Below are 27,953 nucleotides of genomic sequence, written 5' to 3'. Positions count from 1 at the left end.
GTTGTCCAGCTTTCACATGCATATGAAGTGACTGAAAATACCATGGCTTGGGTTAGGTGTACTTTAGATTGCAAAGAGACATCTCTGCTCTTCAGCAGTTTAAAGAGGTCTTTTGCAGCAGATACGCCCAATGCAATACGTCATCTGATGTCTTGACTGCTGCTTTCATCGGTGTTGATTGTGGAACCAAGTCATATGAAATCTTTAACAACTTCAATCTTTTCTCCATTTATCGTGATGCTGCTTATTGGTTCAGGTGTGAGGAATTTTGTTTTCTTTAGATGTAATCCATACTGCAAACTGTAGTCTTTAATCTTCATCAGTAAGTGCTTCAAGTCATCTTCACTTTCAGCAAGCAAAGCTGTGTCACCTGCATATAGCAGGATGTTAATAAGTCTTCCTCTAATCCTGATGTCATGTTCTTCTTCATATAATCTGGCCTCTCAGATTATTTGCTCAGCACACAGATTGATTAAGTATGGTGAAACAACTCTGATGCACCCCCTTCCTGATTTCAAATCACGTAGTATCCTTGTTCTGTTCGAATGACAGCCTCCTGGTCTATGCACAGGTTCCTCATGAGCACAATTAAGTGTTCTAGAACTCCCATTCTTCTCAATGTTATCCATGATTTGTTATGATCCACACAAACCTACTACTAAATATATCTCCTAGGGAAATAAGAGCCATGGTATGATCAAATATATGCACATCCATATTCATTGCAGCATTATTCACAATAATAAAAAGATGGAAATAACTAAGTACCCATCAATGGATGAATGAATAAACAAACTATGGTACATACACACATTAAAGAATAATGATCAATCTGAAAAACACCTTGTAACACGGATGAACCTAGAGGACATTATGCTGAGTGAAATTAGTCAACCACAAAAGAACAAATATTGCATGAGATCACTACTGCAAAAAGTCAAGAAAAGGTTTACACACAGAAGGAAACATTCTTTGGAGGTTATCAGGGATGGGAGAGAAAGAGAGGGTAAATCACTAACTAGACATACTAACTTGGAAGAAAGGAAAGGCAGTATACAGTAAGGGGTAGATCAGCTCAAAATGATCAAGGTGAAAGATGACAGTGGGAGGAACACAAGTGTTAAAGGCAACAAAGATAAATAGTATTACACACACAATCCCACAGTAACCGTAATAACAATAATCTATAGTGAATACCTAAACAGATACTCAAGCTGAACAGGCATGGGAAGGTGAATAGGACTACACCCACCATTTTACATACATATATGTAAGTTTGACAGAGGATATCTCTACATATGGCTGCAAATATATCCACGAACATGCATGCATACTAGAATATACTAGAGCATACAAGGAGCAAAGTTATGAAAACTTCCTAGTCATAATCAAACGCCTCAAGGGAATGAGTTGCTGGACCACAGTCTTAGGGGACATCAAGGTCAACTGGTATAACATAGTCCACAAAAACAATGTTCTACATCATCCTACTTTGGTGAACAGCTACTAGGGTCTTAAAAGCTCATTAGCGGCCATCTACGGTACAACTCTTGGTCTAAGAAGAGTGAAGAATATCAAAGATGTGAGGAAACAATTTATCCAAAGGACTAATGGGCCACACAAAACCCAGAGTCCATGAACCTGAGACCAGAACTAGATGGTGTCCAGCAACCACTGGTAACTGCTCTGAAAGAGATCACAGGAGGTGTGATCAAAATCATTTAAAAAGAGACCAGGCTTCCTGCTCAGACACAGATATTGTAGGGATTGTACTCAATGCTGCAACACAAAATGCATATGAATTGTTGAATGGAAAACCTATTTGCTCTGTAAAGTTTCACCCCAACCACAATAAAACAGTAAAAGGAAAGAAAGTTAAAACGACTAAACTGATAAAGAATCGATAGAATTCATAACTCCAGGAAGGTGGAAAGTCATTAGAACCTGGGGAAACAGAAGAGGCAAAGGAAGGAAGGAGAAAAAGGAAGAAAAGAGAGATTCCATCGTGTCCCTGAGGGAATGTCAGGAAAAGTAAGGGAAAGAACGCAGGGAGGAAGATGAAGAGGAAGCACAGAAATAATATGTAATCATACGGAAAATGTCGACTTTTTCCTACATAGTAGCTACACATATATTACATCTGCAAGTTTCCCATGTGATTTTAAACAGACATTGGCTTATACATAAACAAAATGTTACACAAATCCAAACCAAATTCTTTCTGTGTATTCTGAGATCCTTCTGTCTGTTTTCATAGGTTTCCCTCTCAAGAACTCTCCTCTCTCTATTAAAAATAATTATTCCCTCCTGGATGCTCCCTTGTGCTTTGCACATCCCTCCCCCGTGTGATTATTAGACCAGTCACCTACTCTGAACTGTGGGCACTTTGATGAGAGCAGTTTATTCATCTTTGTATCCCTAGCATCTAACACAGGGTTTGGCTCCTATTAGGTGATGAATGAGTGGATGTATGAATGAATGGACAGTAAACAATTCTCCAAGTAACCATCTCCATTACCTGTCCTTCGACTTCTTCTCTCAACTAACATTTCATATATTAGAGATGTTAAAAGGAAAGAAAAGATTGAAATGCAAGAATGTTGTATCAGTTCAGTTTTATAAACAATCCTTAAGACAAGACAACTTTAAAAAATTGTGATAACAAGACATTGTTCAGTTGAGCACAGTGAGGTGTTTCACAACCTCCAGCTCACTGACCATTACAACACCTCCTTGATAGATGTAAGTGGATAATTAATAATGTAGCTGGATAACTGCCAAGGAGAGAGGAAGTTATTCTCTCAACTTCATGTAATTAAGGCTTAAACACAATTGCAGAAGTAATGGAACTCCTGCCTGGATAAAGAGTCTCCAGAAATACCACCTTCCTATAAGGCATTTAAATGCAGAGACTTCCCATTGCACACAGTTTCCATAATATTCCTGTTTTATTCTAAGAAGTTCGAAGCATGTGGAGATTAAAGTATACAAATAAATGGAAGAGGACAGGCAGAAATGAAAACCACGCCTGACTGGAGGCTCTTGTGCCACCACAAGGCAACACTCTCACTCAAAGGCAATTAAGGCAACAGGATGTCAGGTCTAGGGGTCCTGGCAAGGGGGGTGGGGTCGAGTCCTGCATTGCAGAAAGTATCTGAAATCAGATTCCAAAAACAATGAGTCCACAATTCCCTTTGGGTAAGGTTTGCATAATCCTTAGAGCTAAACAAAATCTTCTTGAACTGAAGCTTTAAACTGATCCATCTTCAATTAGCCCCAAGAGATCTATCTCTAGAAGACAAAAGTAAGAGAATCTGTTCACCACCTTCTGTGATTATTGCCCTTCCTTCACTGGAACAGACCACTCATTCCCTCTGCCTTGTTCCATAGGCCCTGTTTTCCATTTTATTGTCTCTCTTTCATTTGACTTCTTGTATGCATATCAATGTGGAAAGATGAGCCAATGTGGGTAAAGCAACTCAAATTTTGAAAGACAGACTTATGGTAAGACGGAGGAATAGGCAGACAAGGACACAGACCCTCTTCAACAAAGAAAAGAAAAACCAATTGACAGAGATACAGAAGATAATCCTGGAGCCCTGAGCTTTAAAAGGAACTATACAGAAGTAGATTGGCACCAACTAGTGGGAAAACCTGGACAAAAACAGTGAGTACAGAGACAGACAGAGCTGCGGACTGTCAGCTACTCTGATGGGACCAACAGCCTGAATATTTCCAAGTGATGTTGGGACCTGAGAATTGACCTAAAGATCAGCCCTGGTTACCAAGGGCTGCGGAGACAATTGCACTGGTGGCCTATGACTAGGAAGAAAAACAGCAAGGAGGGAGACTACCTGAGCTGTTGACTTTTCACTGTCCGGAGGGTGCAGCCATTTTGACTGTTTACATGCGGCAGCCATTCTGGACCTTTAAAGTGACCAAGGGCACAGCCATTTTGAATCTTTACAACTGGAAACCATTTGCATTTTAAAGTGGTAGCATTCTCATTCGGATTCCAGGGACCTAAGAATAGACTCTGTTTGCCAAGGTCAGCAGGGACATACAAGAGGCTAACAACAGGAAAGGAGCAGTGGTGAGTGCATAAGTGCTGTCAACTAGTGAACAGAGGAGCACAGCACAGTACCCTGCTTGCACAGACAACATACAAACAAAACAGAGAAAATGAAAATTGTGGGCAGGTCACTCTAACATCACCAATTAAATATAAACACAAAAATGTCACAATGCCTCAGAGACAACAGACATTACATTCCACACAAAGGAGCAAGATAAAGCAAGAGAAACAAGAAACCAGGATATAGACCCAAAACACATCCCTGAGGAAGACGCAGCATTGGAACTTCCTGATAAAGAATTCAAAAGAATTATATTTAGGTATCTTCAAAGGATGGAGAGACAGATCAAGGAAAACACAGACAAAACCCTAGAAGAATTTCAGAGGAAAATACAAGAACAAAATGACAAAATCAATGAAAAATTAAAAATGATTCTAAATCTACAGATAGAAATCCAGAAGATTAATACTAAATTGTCAGAAATAGATAACACATTGAAAGGGCAAAGGAGTAGAATTGATGCAATGGAAGACAGAATTAATGAGATTGAACAAATACTTGAATAGTTCTTTGGAAAGGGATCAATCAGAAAAAAGACCAAAACAAAATGAAGAAAGCCTAGGGTTCATGTGGGATACCATCAAAAGGAATAACTTACGTATATCACTGGAATTCCAGAATGGGAAGAGAAAAATAAAACCACTGAGAAAATTGTCCAAGATTTGTTGGAAGAGAACTTCCCTGATTTGATGAAAGATGAGAATATATCCATTCAGGAAGTCCAACAAACCCCAAACAGGATAGACCCCAAAAGAAAATCACCAAGGGATATCATCATCAAACTCACCAAAACCAAGACAAAGAAAAAATTCATGAGAGCCTCACAGGAAAAAACAAAAGTTACCTACAAGGGGCAACCAATAAGACTAAGCTCAGATTTCTCAGCAGAAACCATGTAGGCGAGAAGACAATGGGATGGTGTACATAAAACCCTGAAAGAGAAAAATTTCCAACCAAGAATTATGCACCCAGCAAAACCATCCCTTAAATATGATGGTGAAATTAGGACATTTCCAGATAAGCAAAAATTAAGGGAATTTGTTAAAATCTTACAAGAGATGCTAAAGGGTGCCTTTTGGACAGAGAAGCAACAACAGCCAACAACAACTGACCATTAACACATATGATGATATAACCCAGAAACCAACCCAGCTATGGAAATAACCAAAGTAAATAAGCCTACAAGATTGTTAACAAGGAACCAGAGACATCAATTGACAAATGAGGACAACTACAAACCAAAAAGAGGGAAAAAAACTGTGTCATTACAGAACTTCTAGATGGTAAGGAAGTCAAGACAACTACAAGATAGAACGGACTGTTCTAAACTTGGGAAGAAAACTATAAATCACAGGGTGACCTCAAAGAAAAATGATAAACCTTCACATCTAAATAAAGAGGACCAGCACCAATATTTAGCAAATACTAAAACAATAGCAACTAAGGAAGTCATGACAGGATTCATAAACAAAATGAGCTCAGCATAGAAAAATGTATGGAACAAAGAAAGTGATACAATGAAAAAGCATATGACAAAAGTGACAGCAACAAATTCATATTTGCCGATAATTACCTATCTGGCAAGGGACTTATCTCTAAGATTTATAGAAAACTCTAACGCCTCAACACCAAAGGAATTAACGACCCAATTGAAAAATGGGCAGAAGACACTAATAGGTAATTCACCAAGGAGGATATTCAGGTGGTCAGCTAATACATGAAGAGATGCTCACAATCTTGGCCATCAGAGAGATTCAAATCAAAACAACAATGAGGTACTGTCTCACCGAGCACTGATGGCAAGGTTCAACAAGACAGAAAATAACAAATGCTGGCAGGGATGTGGAGAGATTGGGACTGTCATACACTGCTGGTGGGGACTGTGAAGTGATACAAACACTGTGGAAAGCAATATGGCTATTCCTTAGAAAACTGGAATTGGAGATACCATTTGACCCAGAAATTCCATTACTAGGTATATATCCTAGAGAGGTGAGAGCCAAGACAGGAACAGATATATGCACACTCATGCTCATTGCAGCATTATTTACAATAGGAAAAAGATGGAAACAACCTACGTGCCCATCAGCAGAAGAGTGGATGATCAAACTATGGTACATACACATACTGGAATGCTATGCAGCACTAAAGAATAATGTAGAGTCTGCAAAACACTGCACCATATGGATGAACTTGGAGGACATTATACTGAGTGAAACAGGTCAATCACAGAAGGATAAATATAGTATTAGTTTGCTGTTGTGGAGGGTCAAGGAAAGATTTATATATGGAGGGAAACTTTCTTTGTTGGTTGCCAGGAGTGGGAGGGAGGGGAGGGGACACTGAAAAAATTAAAAAAAAAAGCATTGATCAATGTAACTTTCATTTTGTGTATTTCACTGTACATAAATTATATTTCAATAAAATGCATTAAAAAAATTGTATTGGAAGACATCCCAGGGACCCCTGGGACTATGGCCCGTAGACACCTTTCCAGCTGGGAATTGAACTCAGTCCCATTGGCTCAACTTACAGCCAGATGTTACACAGGCCTATAAGGTGATCAGTAATACCAAGAAGGTATGCAGTCATTAGAGCAATGAACCACATGAGAGCAGAAGGGCAGTATTTACCCAGAGAAAAAGCTCAGAAGGTAAGAAGAAATAGGAAAGGAGGACTAAAGGAAATGGGAAACACAGCGGGGAAGTGGGAAGAGTACTGTTACACCGTGGGGATTGCAGTGAATGTCACAAAACAAAATGCGTATGTATTATTGAACGGCAAACTAATTTGCTCTGTAAACGTTCACCCAAATCACAATTGAAAAAGAAAGACACCCCAGGTACCTTGATTTTCTTGAGATATGTGGTGAAATATCTTTTCAAAAATCCATAAAAATTGCTTACATTTATTTTTTAAAAAATCACATGTTGCATAGTTTGGAAATGGAAGTCACAAAACTGATTAAGAACCAACAGGATTTACAACTCCAGGAAGATGGAAAGTCACCGGAATGCAGGATTCTCATAAGGCCACACTCAACATTGTACATAGTTAACTACTTCATTTCTTCATCTTAAGAACCCAGACATAATCAAGAACGCATGTAAGTTACCTCCTGAACGTTCTTCCACCGACATGGATTTATTTTTACTCTCTTTTGCTATTCTTTAGCTGATGTAGAAGACTTTGCTGCATGTGTTTAGAAAATTCATAAATTTCAATTGATTGAATACTAAAACTTATTAAATATTTTACTTCAGCCAAAATGATGTATATTTAGTAGAAGAACATGTCTTTCTAAGAGAGGTTGCTCAGTGCCAAATAACATTTCTTTCCAATCAAGGGTACTTCTTCATGGGGAAGGTTGAACAGGAAAAGCATTCAGTTTACAAATATGAAAGGAAAATAATGACACAGGGCACAAATTTTCTACTATAAATAACTGAGCAAACTAAAACACATGAACTTAGAAAAAGCTGCTTCGTGATTTTATCAGTCCAGGAGAAAATCCTGTGATAATAGACAAAATATGTATTTTTTAAATCATATGGAACAGCTCTACTCTGTAACACTTAAGGTCTCCATGAGTCAGGATCAACTAGACAGCAACAGATTTGGGTTTTAGTTTGGTCCTTCCTGAACACACTGACTGGAAACCCAGTTAATGATATGTCACTTTAAGAGAGAAATGGAATACTCCACGTACAGTTATAGCTCCAGAGCTACAATCAGACTTTTATTCATAACACACACCCCCCCACAAGCCTTAAGTACATTTTTGTGATAAACTTTTTAAAATCCCCTGCCATACACTTCTTGTTTGCATAACTTTGCAGACAGAAATAACTTTGTCCACTGCAAAAAAAAAAAATGAAGATCCTGAAAGAGAAGAAATGAGTTACTCCTAAAAGCAAGATGATGTTCATGTAGCAACTTTTCGAGATCAGTGAATTTGGAAATTCTTCAGGACTGGAGTTAACAATAAGGTCTTGAAGAATTCTACTGGTAAATACAGAAGATACAGTGCTGTCTGCCAGAGCCGTTGTCGAAGGCAATAGAAAGATAGTTTTTCAAAGGTTCCAGGACACAGAGTGCCGTGAAGACTCTCCAGAATATGACCTGAACAGGACTGGTTGGTGCCTGCTGGGTCTTCCCATCAGGATGGCCAGCATCACAGCCAGGAAGCTAGTACAGGCTCAGCAGCCCAATACACGCAGTGGGGTTCAATGGTGGACTGTTATCTTCCATGCCACAGACCCAGGTGTGATTCCTGGCTGATGTACCTGTAGCACGGCAACAACTCATCTGTCAGTGGAAGCCTGTGCGCTACTGTGATGGTGAACAGGTTTTAGAAGACCTTCCAGACTAAGACAGACTAGGAAGGAACTCCTGACGATCTACTTCTAAAACTCAGCCAATGAAAACTCTGTGGGTCACAAGGTCCAATTCCATTGTCCATGGGATCACCATGAGTTGGGGGCTAATGTGACAGCAGGAAATAATACATGTAGTGACTAATGTAAAGGAATAAAAGGAACTAGAGATCTGCTATCTTTGGTCCCTTTGATGTTCCTAAAGTTCAAGAGACAAGCATTCTTCCACAAGTTCTTATTTCCACTGACAGGTATTATAATCATGACTTTTTTTTCCCTTATGCTTATGGCTTCCTCAAGAACTGTGTAAGGACAGGGAAAAGCAGCACAAATATTTTCCACCATTTGGTCTGAAATTGAGATTTATAAATACCTATAACTAATGTGATTTATTTCAGTATTTTACATTGAGAAAAATTGAAAAATATGTATCATTTTAATAACGTGCAATTTAAAAATTAAAAAAAGAGATCTGTGTCGGAAAAAAAATAGTGAATGTATCAATAGAAAATGCATTACTTTCCCCTAACGTAATTTAAAACCTCAAATCTCCATGGAAGTGTCCCATTACACTTTCAAGTATGTTTCTTAAAATGCTATTTTATATTTCATGTGGTTGAAGGGAGCTATGGAAATTTCTCTTTGCAGCACAAAGAAGTTGGTAAGCAAACTTCTTAGAACTCCTCCAATATGGTTATGGAATGCCTTCCAGTCATATTTTCTTTTTAAGAGTACTGTCAGGATTTCTTTTATACATGCTTTTTAAAGCCTAAAATAAAATCTTTATTTGTTGCAAGTAGGGCTTTTTTCTTCCTCTTAATCCATACATGTTGATAATTTTTTAGTAAACTATTTCTACTGGAGTGCTGGCCTGGTTTTTCTTTAAAATGTAGGTGGGAGGAGGAAGGCAGGAAGCACAATTACCAGATTTTCACAAATAATTTCAAAGGAAAAGAAACAACTTCAGGGCTACTCAATTCTGTCTCCTAAATACTGATCACATTCTTATTAAACACAGAGTAAGTCCACCAATCTGTCCATTTGTCACACAGTGATGGCTTGTATGTTGCTATGATGCTGTAAACTATGCCTTTGGTACACCAGATACCAGCAGGATCACTCAAGGTGGGCAGAGCTTCCAGACTAAAACACATGGGGAAGAAAAACCTGCTGTTTTGCTTCCAAAAATTAAGCCAATGAACACTATATGGATCACAATAGGATACTGTCCTATACAGCTCTGGAAGATGAGCCTCCTACGTTTGAAGGCATTCAAGATGCACAGTGACCGTGGCAATGGACTTCAGCATACCAATGACCATGAAGATGGTACAAGATTGGGACTGTTTCATTCTGCTCTACATGGGGTCACCATGAGTCACAGTCAATGCAATGACAACTAACAAGTCCAGGAGGTGCGCGGGGTGCGACGACTAGGAGAGTTTTCCTTTAATTAAGAGCTCTGTTCTGTCCCAATTAGGAAAGGAAGTACAAGGGGACTCTTTTTTCACTTTTAATTGTACACAGCTCTTAGGTGAAACATCTGGGGAGGTGGGGACATATTCTGGATTTCTAAATTATTACTTCCAAAACATTTCCTAACTACTGTTCTCAGTCTTTGTTCTTCCTAGATAACTTTTAAGAACAAATTCCAAGTCTCAGAATCCTGAAATGACACTTGTTTGGCCAGTTCCTCAGCTGTTTGCATTATTAGAGACATTTTCTGAGGCTCTCTTTAAAATCATTCTCAAGTTTCAGAATTCCAAAGATATTGTTTATATCTTGATTGGAGGATTATATGGTTCAGGAAAAATCAACTCTTCACAATTACTTCATGGCGTGTTTCTCTTGAATTAATTTTCCTATTGTAAGAGTAAACATAAAAGATATAAACTGTGTGCCAAATTAAGATTTATATTTAAAACAATGTGTCTGGAAAGTATTTGTCCTGGCACAAGTGTTAGGGTTTTGCTGTCAGCTGAAAATGCTAAAGCTTATCAGAAATCTAAAATGATTTAGTAAATTAGGATACACATCTAGGCACTTCTTTTTTCCTTAAGAGCAATCCTGGTTCACCTCATTATCTTCTTTCTTGTTCTTAAGTGATGAGATCTTCTGATTTAACATTCAATAACATATATTTAGTGGCTTTTCTTGAAAAAAAAAAAATTACTGTGAATTCAAGCTGTGTATGGTATGAAATTTGAATCTTTTCTCAAATCGTTTTTAAAATCTTCTACCCTCCAAATCACCTGTATCTGTAGATAAAGATGATGGAGAAGCTCAATGTCATCAGCCAGAGCAAGACCAGGGAGCAACTATGGACCAGATCATCAATGTTATCATGCAACTTCAAGTTAAAACTGAAGTCTATTAAAACGAGTCCACGAGAGCCAAATTATGGCTTTGAAAATATCCCACTTGGATTTAGAGACCATCTCAAGAATAGATTTGATGCACTGAACACTAATAACTAAACACCAATTTTGTAGAGGGAGGACATCCGACATGAGAAAATAAAAAGGTCATTAAAAAGACAGGAAGGAAGCAAAGACCAAAACGGATGTCAGCAGAGACTGAAACTTGCTCTTGAACAGAAAGCAGTTACAGCAAATGGAAGAAATTATGATGTAAAAGAGCTGAACAGAAGGCTTCAAAGGGTGCCTCAAGAAGACAAAGTATTACAATGCAATGTGCAAAGACCTGGAGTTAGGAAACAAAATGGAAAAACATACTTGGCATTTCTCAAACTGAAAGAACTGAAGAAAAAAATCTTAAGTTTTGAGTTATAATATTAAAGGATTCTGTGGGCAAAATGTTGAACACAGGAAGTATCAAAAGAAGATGGAAGGAATACACAGAGTCATTCTACCAAAAAGAATTGGTCAACATTCAACCATTTCAAGACGTAGGATATGATCAAGAGCTGAGGATACCAAAAGAAAAGTCCAAGCTGCATTGAAGGAACTGACAAGAAAACAAGGCTCCAGGAGTTGACAGAATACCACCTGAGATGCTTCAACACAAGGATGCCACACTGAAAGTGCTCACTTGTCCAAGAAATTTGGAAGACACCTATAGAGCCAACTGACTGGAAGAGATCCATATTGTGCCATTCCAAAGAAAAGTGATCCAATGGAAGGTGGAAATTATCTAATAATATTATTAATATCAAACGCAAGTAAAATTTTACTGAAAATAGTTTTTTAAATGGTTGCAGCAGTAAATCAACAGGGAACTGCTAGAAATCCAAGCCAGATTCAGAAGAGGACATGGAACAAGGGATATCATACCGATGACTGATGGATCTTGGCTAAAAACAGAGAATGTTGTTGTTATGTGCCGTCGAGTCGGACCCGACTCATAGCGATCCCTCCTTGGGTTTCCGAGGCAGTATCACTACAGAAGTAGATTGCCCAACCTTCCTTCTGAGGAGTGGCTGGTGGGTTTGAACTGCCAGCCTTCTGGTTAGCAGTCAAGTGCCTTAGGCACTATGCTATCACAGCTCCTCCTAAAACAGAGAATATCAGGAAGATATTTACCTGTCTTTTATTGGCTATGCAAAAGTCTTCAATTATGTGTATCATAGCAAATTGGTGGATAACACTGCAAAGAATAGAAATTCCAGAACTCTTCATTGTGCTCATGTGGAACCTGTACATAGACCAAGAGACAGCTGTTTGAACAGAATGAGGGAAGACTACGTGGCTTAAAATCAGAAAAAGTGTTCATCAGGTTGTATCCTTTCACCATATCTATTCAATTTGTATGCTGAGCAAATAATCTGAGAAGATGGAGTACATGAAGAAGAACACAGCATCAGGATCAGAGGAAGACTAATTAACAACCTGTGATATGCAGAGGACACAACCCAGCTTACTGAAAGCGAAGATAACTTGAAACGCTTACTGATCAAGATCAATGACTATAGCCTTCAGTGTGGATTATACCCCAAAATAAGGAAAACAAAAATCCTCACAACTGGTACAATAAGCAACATTACAGTAAATGGAGAAGAGATTGAAGTTGTCAAGGATTTCATTTTACTTGGATCCACAATCATCACCCACAGAAGCAGCAGTCAAGAAATCAGACATCATATTGCACTGGGCAAATCTGCTGCAAAGGACTCCTTTAAAGTGTCAAAAAGCAAAGATGCCATTTTGAAGACTAAGGTGTGCCTAACCCAAACCATGGTATTTTCAATCACCTCATATGCATGTGAAAGCTGGAAAATGAATAAGGAAGACTGCGCAGAAGAGTTGATGCCTTTGAATTGTGGTGTTGCTGAAGAATGCTGACTATATCACGAACTAGAAGAATGAAAAGAATCTGTCACAGATGAAGTACAGCCAAAATGTTCCTTAGAAGCAAGGATGCTGAGACTTCATCTCACATATTTTGGACATGTGATCAGGAGGGACCAGTCCCTGGAGAAGGACATCATGCTTGGTAAAATAGAGGGTCAGCAAAATAGAGGAAGACCCTCAACAAGATGGATTGACACAGTGGCTGCAAGCAATGGGGTCTAACACAATAATGACAGGAGGATGGTGAAGGACCGGGCAGTGTTTCCTTCTTTTGTACGTAGGGTTGCTATGAGTTAGAATCGACTCAATGGCATGTAACAGCAACAACAGCCCTTCCTTTCAAAATTCCACTGATTTTTTTTAATTTCAATATAACTGATTCTCAGAACCAAACAAAAATATTCAAATGTTTACCCAAATGTTTTCTGCCAGTGTGGATGTTTCTGGAGTGATCGAATAGTTAACTTTCAGTGACTGTATCTTCAAGGCTGAAAGGCCTAAATTTAAACAGCAGGGACTTTCCTAAAAACATTGTCTTCAGATTCAAATGCCTTAGGAATTATCCTGCAGTTGATTAGCATCTAAATAATTAGATTTTTGGTCCTGTCCGTTTGAAAGCTGTAAAAGGGAAGTTGCCTGAAGGCCGAAGTTTCTCTTAAGGTCTGTACGGTGACCTTCTCACCCCCACGGAGGTATGGGAAGAGCACTGCTGACCCTTACCTACTCAGGGCATGGAGAATGCCCACTAAATCCATCCTGACTTTTCATTTTAATCCTTAGCTCAATTGAACAAGTAGCTATGTTTAATGCATGGTGAAAGACCGTGAGCACCAGACAAGTGTGATTCCTCTGTTGAGTAATGTCCTCTGTGAAGGGGACGGCATCATCTCGGCCTCTCAGTAATACATACACATGCTTTAATCTCACGTCCTGTGACCCAGGTCAGAAGTAGCTTTTATTTTATCAACTTATTTAGAATATCTATTCCCCAACAGAACTATGTTTTTCAATTGATAGCAATATTCTTTAGGAACCAATGACTGAAATGTAAATCTGGCCAAAGAATTAGCATAGAAATGGATTGCAAGAGGCTAATACAAGTATATATCACATATAAATAAATATATATGTACGCGTGGTTTACTTCTACCCAGTGATGAACAATCACATCATGTCTATCTATTATCAGGAAAATTAAGTCTACTAAGAAAAACCCCAACCTACCTAAATGAAACATTATGCCATTTACTACAGTTGGTATTTGACTATGTTAGACCCACCATGCACATAATAAAATTCTCATATGTTTTAATTCATTTACGCATGCCTGCATTTACTATGCTTTGTGACCATGGCTGCAATTAGCATGATTTATGAGAAAAGAACATGTGCAATATTTGGGGAGGGGGAGATATAACATACATATTTTATTTTTCTCCTATGAATGAAAAATACAACAAAATGGCTCGAAGAAAATTGGTGGCTGCTAGCCTATTAAGATGGACTGGCAGAGCCCTGAGTAAACTTGAAGGAGTTAATGATATCCTCTTATCTGACCCTGACACATTTGCAGCATGTAATTTACAGAAGCTCTGTCCAGGGAATCTTGACAAATGCTCCTAACGATGTCAGGGCAATGTTCCATTCTAATGTAAAACAGATGTGGGTCAGATTCCCTCATTCATCACTTAACACTGAGAGTCTCAAACTCTTTCTGGAAGGAATGACATTACCTTCTGTTAACTCTTTTCATTTCAGTAAATGTCTCACCATCACAGTCGCCCTCTAAAGGGTGAGCATCCAAACCTATCACTCTTTCAATGTGACCTATCTGCAAACATGACTGTGGAAAATCAAGCATATATTTTGGAGTAATTTCATGACAACTTCTGGACACGTTTGCTAAACATTAATTGACACTTTGGGGCCTAAGATCCCAAATACAGAAAGGGAACAGCTCCATGCTTGGGCATCCCATGATACTTCAGTGAGATGGAGTTTTAAATGCTCTCTCTAATTGCCCATAAACTAAACTTATACTCAAGAAAATGCTGGGCTAGGAAAATTCCCAGTAGTAACCATTCACAAATGCAAACCTTGCTGGACCTGAACAGCACAGCTCCACCTGTAACTCACAAGCAGCTTATAATAAACTAGGAATTCACATGCCTTTTCACAAGAAGGGCTTCAACTCTGCCTTTCTCAAACACAGGGATGTTGGTCTGCACTACACTCTAAAATTTGCTCCTCCACCCAACACTCCAAAAATGTGGAGGGCAAACATTCCAGCCCACCAGGGGAGGGAAAGGAGGTAGGGCAATGGTTACAGCTATACTGCTAATCAGAAGGCCAGACGTTTGAATCCACCAGAAACTCTGCAGGACAAAAGACCTGGCAATCTGCTCCCATAAAGATTCCCCCCCAAAAAAACAAACCAAACCCACTGCCATCAAGTCAATCCTGACTCATAGCAACCCCCACTGGCTTTCCAAGGCAGTAAATCTTTATGGAAGTAGATTGCTTAGTCTTCCTTCCACAGAGTGGCTAGTGGGTTTGAACCACCAGCCTTCTGGTTAGCAGTCAAATGCCTTAGGCACTACACCACCAGAGCACCTTCCACAGAGATTTAAAAAAAAAAAACAAACTCACTGCCGTCAAGTCGATTCAACTCATAGCAACCCCTCCTTGGGTTTCCAAGGCTGTATCTCTATGGAAGTAGGCTGCCCAACCTTCCTTCTAAGGAGCGGCTAGTGGGTTTGAACTGCCAGCCTTCCAGTTAGCAGTCAAAATATCTTAGGCACTACGCCACCAAAGGTCCCTCCACAGAGATTACAGCCTATGAAGTCTTATGGGGCAGTTCTACTCTGACACAGTGGGTCGCCATAAGTTGGAATCAACTCGATGGCACCTAACAGATGGGGAGGAAAATGGTTGCCCAGCTCAAAAAAGCAATTTCTTCTTTCTTCCAGACCACGTGTGATGTAGGCAAATATTTTTAGTTCCAAAGTCGATGTACCTACAGATTGCCTCGAGACCAGAGAAGAAAAGCTTCCCTGCACTGTTCTTCACATGAAAGAAGGTACATCCTAAAGATAAAGAACCCATAAAAGCCCTCTGCTGTGGACTCGATTCTGACTCAAAGTGACCCTATAGGACAGAGTAGAACTGTCCTACAGGGTTTCCAAAGCTGTAACCTTCACAGAGGCAGACTGCCACATCTTTCTCCCATGGAGCAGCTGGTGGGTTCAAACCAATGACTTTTCAGTTAGCAGTCAAATATTTAACCAGTGCTCCACCAGGGCTCCTTAGATTAAAAAACAGCCAACTAAAAAGGCCAACTGCTAGTGATTCAGTGAGTAGGTGTCACGGCAAATATCTCTAGTAATCATAGGAAAGCCAGTAACAGCCTTACAAAAGTTTAAGAATGAACATATTCTAGGAAATGGGTTTCTGGTCTGTGTTTTACAGGCTTTGTGGTAAAACAGAATAAGTATCCATTTAGGATGCCTGGAAACTTGCAGCAACACTAGAAATACAGACTCTGAGAGTACCACCTTCCACGAACCAGCAGCTACTGTATCTCTAAGCTAAATTCCTATTTTCCATTATACCCTCCCACACCCCATTCCGGGAGCATGGACTAATCATGATGCTGTTTTCCCTTTTCTACCGGAAAACTTTCTGATGTTCTTGGTCATAAACTGGGCAGTGGCTATGTCTCCTATCGCACAGACAACTTTCTGAAGGCCAGCACTATACAAGGTCCATAGCAAGACCACTTGTACAGGTCTCTGACTGACAGAAATCAAATCAACCCCAGCAGGCTTTGACAAAACGCTAAGTTCAAATTACTCAGACTGTCCTCCACTTTCCAAAGGCTTTCTATCGAAACTTTTGCTTTGGTTGCCTTTCTCTTTTGCTGGTGAGAGAGAAGTTTCCCCATGCATGAGACTCCCCCGCCTTCAAGGTTAAGTACCATGTTTCCAATTTATCCAGTATCTTGTAATGTAGAACATGGACTGCGTGTTTTAGAAATATTTTAATAAATCAAAGCAAGAATAGGAAAATGTAAACAATAGGACAACCCTCCCCACTCCTAGTCCCAAGGAATGAAGGACTGCTGACTCTGGTTATTGTTGCAGTGGTTCTCATGTTACCATGGTGTGTATTACTCAAACTGATTGCAGCACATTTCTGGGTACTATCTTAGACAGCTGTCACTGAGCCAGTTCCGACACATGACAACCCCATGTATGGAGAGTGGAACTGCACCCACTGGGTTCAAGGCTGTGATCTTTTGGCAGTAAGTCTCCAGAACTGTCTTCTAAGGTGCCTCTGGAGGGTTCGAACCACCAACCTTTTGGTTAGTGGTTGAGTGTTTAACCATTTGTGTCACCCAAGGACCCCTGGACTATCTTAGCCAGGCAAGTTAGAATTCCTGCTTTCTGACCGCATACCAACATGAGTTCTTAGTTCCATAAAGCATCTATGTGGAGTACTTAAAAATTCTCTAGTCCACCAACAAGCTGCCTTTCCTTTGAAGCTACCCAGTTTCCACATTTGCTTTCTTTTTCAGGGACAAACAAAAGCATATGCTTTGTCACATTTTCTCATGACATTTTTATGTGAACAATGAAAGCCCTATTGCAATAGTATTATTATTATTTTATCAAAAAGCATTTACACATAAAAACTGTTGAAATGGCAAATGGTTAGTGATATATATTTCACAATTAAAATAAAAAAAGCATTTAAATTCCTAAGTACCGCATTCCTCAGCACAACTCCATAGGACAATTCTTTTTAATATCTTCCAATTCTAACAAGAGTGATGAAACAAAACCTAAGAGAGTTTAAGCAACTTACCTAAAGGGCACACAGTGAGTGAGAGGCTGATAAGTATTGAAATCTGGTGATTTTCACCTTGTGACTTCTTTAGATCAATGAATTAGAGCCACACTGCAATCAGTTCATGAAACTACTGACACTCTCTTTCCTTTTTTCTCTTCTCTGCTTTATGTAAACATTATTAAGCAGTTGATATCCTCTTACTTAAAATTACTCTTTTCCTGCTAAGTTCTATATTAAGGATGGACTATGTGTTCAGGTGAAAAATAATACAGGACATTAAATAAAAAGACACATACAAAAAAAATCAAGGGAACCACTTTAGAAATGGACAGATCATGAATTTGGGCCTCTGTCTATATTTTCTTTCATTCAGAATTTCCTAGAAAATGTTCCTTGAAACTGGGTAATATTGTACTCAACAAAAGGGCCAAATGCAGGTCCAAGTAGACAAATACTGAGTTAAACATGTTTCCACACTCTAAGACTTGATAGAGCCTTAATAGGCTAATGTGCACTATGACAGTAAAAGATGAAGAGATATAGTTTATAGCATATCCCACATTTTTTATTCAGAATATTTTCCCCAAAAATCCTCTATTCCACTGAAGCCACTTTGGGGCAAAAACCTTTATTATTCTGGGTGTTCCAAAATGATTCTGATCTAGCATCAGTCCTCTGGAGTCCCTGGGTGGCACAAATGCTACATGCTCAGCTGTTAACCAAACGGTTGACAATTCAAACCCATCCAGGGTACCTCAGAAGAGAGGTCCAGTGATCTGGTTCTGACAGGTCACAGCCCTGAGGGCAACTCTACTCTGTAACCCATGAGGTACCATGAGTTTGAATCAACTCCATGGCAACAGGTTTGCTTTTCTGTTTTGGACCATCCTTCTGGAAGCTCACAGTCAGAGGGAGAAATGGAAAAACCATAATCCAGCATGCCACATATCCTAATAAGGTACGCACACAGTAACCTGGCACCAACAGAGGCTAAACAAAAATTCTGCCTGAAAGATTCATGAAAGCTGTTGACACTAATCAAGAATTCTTCCCATGAAAAATTAAAAAATAAAAATAAATGAAATCCACATCAAATCTTACCCAAATATGATCACTAGGAAAAAAAAAAAAAAAAGAGAATTCTTTCCATGGAGTCATACAAATAGAGGATCAGCTCTACAGGGGGTGTTCAAATCCCAGGACAGACATAATCATTTAATTAAATTTTTTAATGCAAACTGCCCAATGAGACATCAGTATTTTGTGCAGGGCTTCCAACCAGTACTTTCCAGTTCAAACCACCCCCACTCCCCCCCGCCGCTGAGAATTTGCATTTCCCAGATATACCGAATCAATCTGCAGTTTAACAAGACCCCCAGGTGATGCCTACAAATGCCGCCTTAAAAACTTTTCAATTTTGTTAAAATGATTCACTACACCTGTGGTGGAAACACAACTTCTCAACAAAGGGTAGAACCAGAATGAACTGGTTCAAGGTCCCAATTCTGTGGAATGAAAGATAGTTATTTCTTTAAGTAATACCTGTTCGCTTCATTAGTTCAGCCCTGAGGACTTGCTGCAAAGCTGAATCACATTCCCTTCCATGTAATAAGACTACACTGTGGGTCTACAAAATGCCCTGTCTCAAAGGGTCTCTCAATTGCCATCTTTTCCATTGATCAGTGGGGACAATGAGATCACTAATCACAGAAACTCTAGTTGACTGAATTCTAGCTAAATGTCAAGAGTAATTTTTAAGAATTATGCTGCACAATGAAAAATACACACCTCTGATGAAACCCAAACTGTTTTGCAGAGACCAATTCTTTAGGAAGAAAAACAAACAAACAAACAAAAAAGAAATAGTACACAACTAATGACTGAATCAAGTCTTCTGTGTCTGCTCAGCACAAAGCCCACATTCAACCCCTAATTGAATAAATATGCAAGTATTCAGATTTCTGTAGATATTGCCATTTTGCAAAAGCAGTAATAAATTAAGAGCTTTACATTGCATTCCAACCACATATAAAGGGTTGATTCAGACCACTGGCCTCACACTAGAATCCAGCCTGGCTTCTCTGTGTATTGCTGACTACAAAGAAAAACTTTTATCCTAGTAGTTTAGTTATAGACTAAGCAATCATGGGCCTAAAAACCATGAGGCTGTTGCTGCTGATTTGTCCGATGTACAGGAGAACACAGCTGACAGACGTTCTATTTAAATCAACTCAGGGGACCCACACAAAAAATTTAATTCAGCAGGAAAGCTTTTCTTGTGGTTCACTGCGGGGCCATGATGCAAGATCCAGTCATTAGCTGCTTCTCCCTCCATTTCTTTCAAAAAGGAGATTTTGGCCAAGCGGTTGTTTCTCTCAGGGTTCTCCAAATCTATAACTAACTCAAGAGGTTAGAGCTGGAGCTGACATAAACCAAGGCTCTCCTTATATTCTTTAAGGGTAGCAACCACAGTCTTCAGAGAAAACCAAAGGCACCAGGTCAATTACAGCCTACACTGACTCAACAGATGGATTAACAGCGGTGTTTTCACCATGGAGCAGACCATCTCAACGGCCCAATGTGCCAGAACGGAAACACGCACATGGCCGGTGGCTGTTCTCGGGTAGCTGGACTGGGCTCATTTACGATCATTAGCAGCCTTGAGCCTTCTTTGTAAACATGGGAGGCTTCGGAAGCCTTGGTGGTGAGCTCAAGCACTGCTTTAGAAACGAAACAGGAAGTGCTCAGCCTTTTGAGAGAGAGACCCTCTTCTCTACAGAATGTCTCTTTGTCCAACCTTCGTTTGACACTCAACAAATCTCTTTAATCAAAATCACTCCTTTTCCTTCCAAAGATTAATTTCCATAAAGTGTAAAGGGTAGGAAGTGCCTCCATTGGGAAACAGCTGGGTGACAGGCCACCTGCTCATCTGGTTCTTAACAATGAAAGAGGCAGGCTGAGGGCACGGCATTTAACCTGTGTGTGAAATGGACAAAACAAATGGTCTATCAGCAAGGCTGGTCATCAAGTAGCTCTGGTTGTGAGCCCAAAAATGTCAGAAAAAAATAGTTCTCCTGAAGCAGCAGCTAGCCCAGACATGAGGGCTAACCTTCCTAGTTTTACATGTATCGGCTGTACAAGAGAAAGTCAAGGACTTACCATGCCACAGTCCGAAAGATTTTCTCCCTACAGTAACCAAAAGAACAGCCAGCACAATCATTCTTAATGACTATATCCCAGCCACATGACAGCTGATGCCTAGCAAACCTTTCTACCTTCTTCTTCTACAAAGAACCATCATCTTGCTTTGCAGCTAAAGTGGAGATCACTGTTAACACTGTGGTCCCAAAATGACAAGCAAAATTAAAAGCGATCTTGAGTTTTGTGTACACATATTAACACCTAAATGCTTCTCCCTAATAAGTTTTAGGATTAACAAATGTTTGTCAAAGGAAACTGTGCTGAGCAATTGAAATCTAATTTGAAATGGAACCACGATAGTCTAATACATATATGCATGAAATGGAGAAGCTGACTAATAAGCGTAGCTGACACCAAATATGCAATTTACATACATTACACACTAATAATCTCAATTTTCATATTATTTTTTAAAAGCAACTGCATGGTAGTGTTAAAGATTTTCTTGTGTGAAATGAGAAAAGAACAAAATTTGATCCTTGAGTCTGAAGCCATCAACCGCAATCTTGTTCACAGGAAAATCTATCTGTCCTTCGTGGGTTTATTTCAGGGAGGGTATCTTGTCGCCCCAAGGTTGTGACCATTCAGCCAGACTTAAGAGATGAATGATCGATAAGCCTGATGAGATCTGCAGACCTAGTCTTTGTTCCTGAGGTGCCGAGTGGCAGGCAAGCATCAGGGATCTCTTCAAGCATTCTTAAGCCTAATACACAAATCTTTATGAGAATTTTCTTCTTTCCCTCAATTGATTATCCATGAAATAGGACAGGTGTACTGGTTATTCAATTACATCTTACCCAAAACCTGGACAAAATGGGGAAAGAGACTTCAGAGTACAGCTCTTAACATGGGGGATTTATTAATAACAGTAAAATGTTCTCTAAAACAAAACTTTTTTTTTTTTTTTGTAATTTAAGCCTATTTTCTTATTTTGTCATTGGTTTCACTCATAAACCAGAAACCAAAATCTACCCATCTGTTCTAAACATAAAATGTGTTCATAATAATCCAGATTTATACCAAATGCATTTTAAGTATTGCTGAATTGAGAAAGTACTTGAAATTTATGGCTTCTGAGGTTGCAAACAGGACTTCCTCTTTTTAAGGAGGAAAATGCTTTAAATGAACATAGGAAAGGCTCAGAAAGCTTCTTGGATATCAAATGGCTCCATAGGAAAAAAAAAAAAAAATCTCAATGATATAAGAGTAAATGAATCAAAACCATATGGATCAAATTTTCCCTAAAATACACAGTTTGAAAAATTAAGGAGGAAAAGTGCTTGGCAAAATGTGTTTTTGGTTTTACCAAACCCAAAACATTTGAAGAATCATTTGCAATGGTTGATGAACCCTAAATGCAGCCAACCTGGCCCTCTTTTGTATACTACATTGTAAAAGGGAAGCTTTCTAGAAACCATGCAACCCTCTGATATGTGTTTTACTCCAGAAATCATTAGAAGCTGTCACCAAAGAACTGTGCAGTTTACAGAGGTAGGGTAGGAATGGGGCATGAAAAGACAAAAGTTTGTTAATCTCATTACCCTCGTTTTTGGCAATTTTGCTACGTGTGTTTTAGGGGTAGGGGAACAGCAAGAGTTGTCTTTCTTGCAAAGGAAACTTAATGAGAACATGGACCAAATGGTCGTCAGCCTCCCATCTTGAGCCTATGGTGGTATTTCGTGTTTCCTTGGCACTCCCTATTCCAAGTCTGCATTCCCTTTCCCCTTCTGCATGTGTACCATCTTCACATGGAAAGGACATAAATCATCTATATTTCCCCAAGCTCTTTTGTCTCCCACTCCAAGAGAACACAACCTTTCAAAGGCAGGCAGCCACTGCAGGGGAAAGTGCTTGGTAGAGTAAGTAGAATGGTTTTCCTCCCAGAGGGTCTTCTACCATCCCCTGAACGAGTTACATAGTTCAGACAATCATGGCTATTCAGAGACAGTAGGAAACTTTGAGGTCATTAGCCTGTCCTTCCTCTTGCCCATCACTGGGAATCTGGCCTCCAGTTCCCTGACAGAACCAGCCTTTGAAGGAATGTAAATTCAAGCACCCTACTAGGGAAGCCACCCTACATGCCTCAGGAAAATCTGATCAAATATTACTGCCAGAGCCCATGGAAAACTTCTCAGGACCTGCAAGTCAAATGTGTAATTTGTGTTCATAGAGGAATTAGTAATGCCTGGAAGAGACAGAGAGATTTGGCTCTTAGCTCTGCCACTAACTCACTCTTGCCATTTAGATGACTCTGGAATTAGCCTTAGTTTTCCTGTAAGTGAAATAGGGAATACTCCCAAGATATAGTTGTTGAATCCAGAACAAGGTAATTTGCCTGTGATTAAGTAATACAAAGAGCCTTTTGTCAACTCAAGGACAAATATGACCACTGTTCCTGAAAGTTTTGGTCACTATTCTGAGATTTAGAATGTCCCATTCTAGAGTGTCACATATCAGTCCATTACCACACAATTCTGACCTGTTGCACAGATGTGACCTTCCTAAGTCATTACTTCACATCTGTCCTTCACAAAAGAAGCTCTGGTGGCGTAGTGCCTAAGGCATTTGACTGCTAACCAGAAGTTTGGTGGTTCTAACCCATCACCCACTCCTCAGAAGGAAGACTGGGCGATCTAGTTCTCTAAAGATGTACCACCTGAGAAATCCAGAGGGGGTCGCTCTGAGTAGGAATTGAGTTGATGGCAGTGAGTTTGGTTTGGTTTTTTTGATCCTTCACAAAGCTGAAACCATCCCTAGAAGAACTGAGAGCATCTCAAAAGGCCACTGGGCTAGTGGCTCTGATTCTGAGCCTTAAAAGAATCTTGGCTTGAGGGAGCAGATGTGGTAGAGAGCCCAAACAAAAGTCAGCTACGGTCTACACATATACAGAGAAACTATCTACCTATCTTTATGGTATCTATTACTTCCTCGACAAATAAATAAGAAAGCCCATTCTACAGCAGTTCATATCCATCATAGCTCATGATTTCAAAGCTTGAATGGTAAACAGTACATTAAAGTCAATGACAATAGGGAAAAAATTAAGTAAAATGCATAAATATTTTAATACGTTAAATAGCTTCCACCAACGAGATCTACAATAAATTGATAACAATGACTCAAAAAACTTTAGATTTCATTCAGCTTAAAATTAGTAGTCAGGGGGGAAAGGCTAATGGTGTGAGGTGAAGCAGAGCAAAAGCAAAACACAAAGTTATATAAACCATCATTGCACCTGTGTTTTTAAAAAGGCATAAAACCTACGAATAACTAGAAAGCGTTATGAAAAATGTTAACAGTGCTTGGCCTAGGGGAATAATTTTTTCTACGCTGGAAGAGACTTAAAAAAAAATCCATTTCTACAATAAATATGCAGTAATTTTATTATTGTGGGAGGCTAAAAAGATTAATAATGGAAATTAGGCTTAGAAAGAGTGTAAATTAACCTGAATGCAAAAGCTTAGAAAACTAGTCTCTATTAAATCAGTTTAAAATATAACTAAAACTCCCTCCCTGTTTTCTTCCTGAAACCTGTTTCTTCTTCAATCATCTGTGTGCTATAATGGATGACATGGCTAGGAGCCAAGGTCCCAATTCGTCTACTCATCAGCTCTGTGGCCTTCAGCAGGCCACAGTCTTGTTTGGTCCTCAGGTGTTTTATCTGCATGTTAGAGGGCCAGGCAGAGGCAAAGGAGGTGGAAGAGCAGGAAAAGAGAAAGAAGAAATAGTGATCTTAAGATTTAAAAAAAAAAAAAGTTGCCATCAAGCCATTCCAATTCATGGCGACCCTAAGTGTGTCAGAAGAGAACTAACTGTGCTCCTGTGCTCCACAGAGTTTCCAAGGCCATGACCTTTTGGAAGTAGATGGCCAGGACTTCTTCCAAGGGCCCTTTGGGTGGATTAGAAATGCCAGCCTTTCAGTTAATAATCAAGCACTTAACTCTTGATGCCACCCAACTACTCCTAACCGTAAGATCACTTCTGTTTTTAATGTTCTGTGATCCAACAGTGACTACGGGGTCGCACCCTTTCTTTGCTCTCCTCTTTAGATGAACTGGGCTATTGGACATGAACTAATGTCTTCAGATTTTTTTCTTTACGTTAGTTTTAATAAAGCCAGCCAGCCAAAAGTAGGTCCCTGTAGTTTAAAGAGAGGCATTCCTCAGAAGCGATAAATCCCAAAGGCTAGAGAAGTCGCAGCCCTAACCCCAGTTCTCGTACTCTGTTGTTCTGTAAATATAGCAGGTAACATACTGATTTACTCACTGCCTTTCATTCTCCAATTGCACCTAAGGAAATAAGGCAAAACCTCACATCTTGGGTCTCTCTTCTAACTCACTGGAGATGCTACAAGAACTGAGAAAGCATGGATTCCTTGTGCTGGTTGGAGGCAGAAACGTAGAGTAAAAATGTAGACTATCCTGGATATCAGCAATGCAATAAATAAGGAATGAGCATAATATATAAAAGCATAGTAAAGAAATACAGGGTAAGTTGCCTGTGGAATTTTCCATTACCTGATACTGGAATGATTTCCATTCTACCGCCAACCCTGAAATCATAGCCAAACTCCCTGAATCAAGGATTAACAGTTTCAAGATCAGAATCTAGCAGTTCCACTTACAGAACACTTATATATTTATTATAACATTCAAGATTATATTTATATATATAAAACCAAGAAACGAGCAGTGTCACTTAAACAATGCAGGTTTGTGTTATTTTTATTATGATGAAATAGAGGGTGGCACTAAGGAAGGCTCAAGAAACCCCGCTCTCACCTTACAGAAACAGTTAGGGTCAGAGTTGATTTTATCAAAACTTTTAACCAAATTATGTTCATAAAAACTTTTCCATGGCCCAAACCAACTTATTAAAAATTGCTGAGATAACCGCTTCTGATGTTCCTTCTAAAGTGCAGCAGATCACATGCTGTGAATCTGAACACTTCCAAGATGCATCTATGAATATAAGTTCATGATCTTCACAAAACACCACATCTACAAATGCCAGCACTAAGAAATTAAACTTATGAAAGTCCTGTAGGAAGCACTTCCATTGTTTTCATGTTGTGATTTTTCAACTGAGGTTTAAAGCCACCTCTTACTTTTTTTTTATCCCAGGATGTGCTATAGGAATCTATGAAACTTAATTACATTTACTGTTACAAAAAAGGGTTTATGAACGTTTGCCTTTAGGCAGAAATGTTTATTTCATTGCCTTTGCTATTCATTCTTTTCAACTCCAACGGCTTTGAACTTTTCAGCTTCTCAGAGTTATCACCGTTGTGCAGAGCCTAGGAACTCCATCCTGAGACGCAAACCACAAGTTGAAGAAAACGAAGAAGGCAAAGATATATGATTCGTTATTTTGGCCACCCTTTGTGCCATTAAAATCTCATTTTCTGCCTATTAGAATGCCCTCTTGGTGTTTAGGCAGTGGTGATAGTCAGTGATTAGTGTGTAATTGAGTATAATTGTCTTTTCACTTTTCATTTGTGTCATTCTGAGCTTCTCTCTGTTTTTCTAGCCACCAAGAGGAAAAAGAGGGTTGAGAAAAGATAAAGCTGTTAAAACTCTCACTCTTGGCCCTGAAGAGATTCTCGATTGTAATTATAGATTGCAACCCCTTTGTGACACTTCTCCAAATTTAGTGGGCAGCTCTCCTCACCACCTGGGCCAAATGCTCTCTAATACAATCAAGCGATCTGTATTTAAACAACTGCTAATAATGTCAACCTCAGACAGATGCCACATATAGGAAATTGAACCAGTCCTATGACGTGCAATCAAGACAATTTATTAATATACTCTCCCAAGAAAACCTCATAGTCCAATGCCAATTAAAAAAACAATTACGATATTCAAATATCTATATATTCCAAAGAGTGGAAATTCTCCTCATTTGTGCATTTATAACTCATTTAGTCCCAAGCTTTGTAGTCATCAGCTGGGTCTCGCGCCACACGACTCTCCGATTGTTTTGTCCAAGCTTTGGTGTTTTCTTATGAGGTACTTTTGCTCACAAGCCCATCAGCTGACCAAATACCATTTGGGGAAAAAAAAGAAAACAACCACACTCCAATGTTTGTGAACTTCTTCACCAAAGCTCAGAACTAGGGGTGGAGAAGACAGCACATGACAGATGCCTGGACAACTAAGTATAAACACAAAGGCTCCATGGTTGCCTTTTAAAACTCACTTGGATTTTAAGTCTCAGCTACAACTTTTGATGCAGCCAGTAGGAAGGGTGGAGAGAAAGGAAACTAGAAAACTGAAATCATGTGGCTTGTATAAAGAATACATTATGGTTTAAATTTGGCAATTCATTAAACTACCGCCTCAGGGAATTGACTATTTGGTTCTGGTATACAGCAAACCGTCTGTCTAGAAACACGGGACTGACCTGAGGTGAAAGGCCATTGCCAATGGCGGGGTTCATGGGGTTGGAGGGCCCGGACGGAGGTACAAAGCTGTCTGTATAGCTGGAAAATCCGTGCCTGGTGCTGGGGAGGCAGTAGGCAGAGCTGCCCTCCGGGTTGGAAGGAAGAGTGCTTTGGTGGACAGTGCTGGGAGGAAGTGGCTGAGGTCTGTGAACGGTGCTGCTGGGATCCGACACGGCTGAAATGGAGGAGACTGTCAGCTGGAACGTTCCTCTGTAGCCCAGCAGAGAGTTCAGTGCAAAAGTTCACAAGTCACCAAGCCATCAACAGTTTCTAGTTATTACATACCTAACCTAATGCATATATGATCTAGTACTGGTCAGATCAAATGTTAATTCCAAACTGCATTTCCTAACCTATTCCTACAGAATCACTCACAACAGATACAGGCCCGTCTCTGCATGTATTTGCAAGAACTTAACTCAGTTTTATACTCTCATGACAAACTCACCCAGAATCTGAATGTAGAAATCATATAAACAAAACTCATATGACTACCCGGTAGTGAATAGATTAACCAATGTCAGAACTGCAAGTCTCAAATCTCTTACCAAATACATTTTGAAAGCACCTAAATATGAATGTAATCATACAGCTTCAAATGCCTGGAATGCGATCTTTCATAATCCAAAGTAAC

General features: G+C 39.4%; 1 protein-coding gene across 1 annotated transcript in view; it reads right to left on the bottom strand.

Annotated features, from left to right (window-relative positions):
- The window catches only part of PAX3 (paired box 3), a 127,268-nt gene that overhangs the window by 10,068 nt on the left and 89,247 nt on the right, over positions 1–27,953 (bottom strand). The window contains exon 7 of the mRNA XM_007956670.2: positions 27,280–27,494. Coding sequence (XP_007954861.1) covers positions 27,280–27,494 — 215 coding nt within the window. The remainder of the gene's footprint in view (positions 1–27,279; positions 27,495–27,953) is intronic.

This window comes from Orycteropus afer, unplaced genomic scaffold (assembly GCF_000298275.1).
Source record: "Orycteropus afer afer isolate SDZICR_OR568_19922 unplaced genomic scaffold, OryAfe1.0 scaffold00002, whole genome shotgun sequence".
Classification (NCBI taxonomy): domain Eukaryota; kingdom Metazoa; phylum Chordata; class Mammalia; order Tubulidentata; family Orycteropodidae; genus Orycteropus; species Orycteropus afer.
Note: the sequence above shows the minus strand (reverse complement) of the source record. Positions and strands in the feature narration are given on the sequence as shown.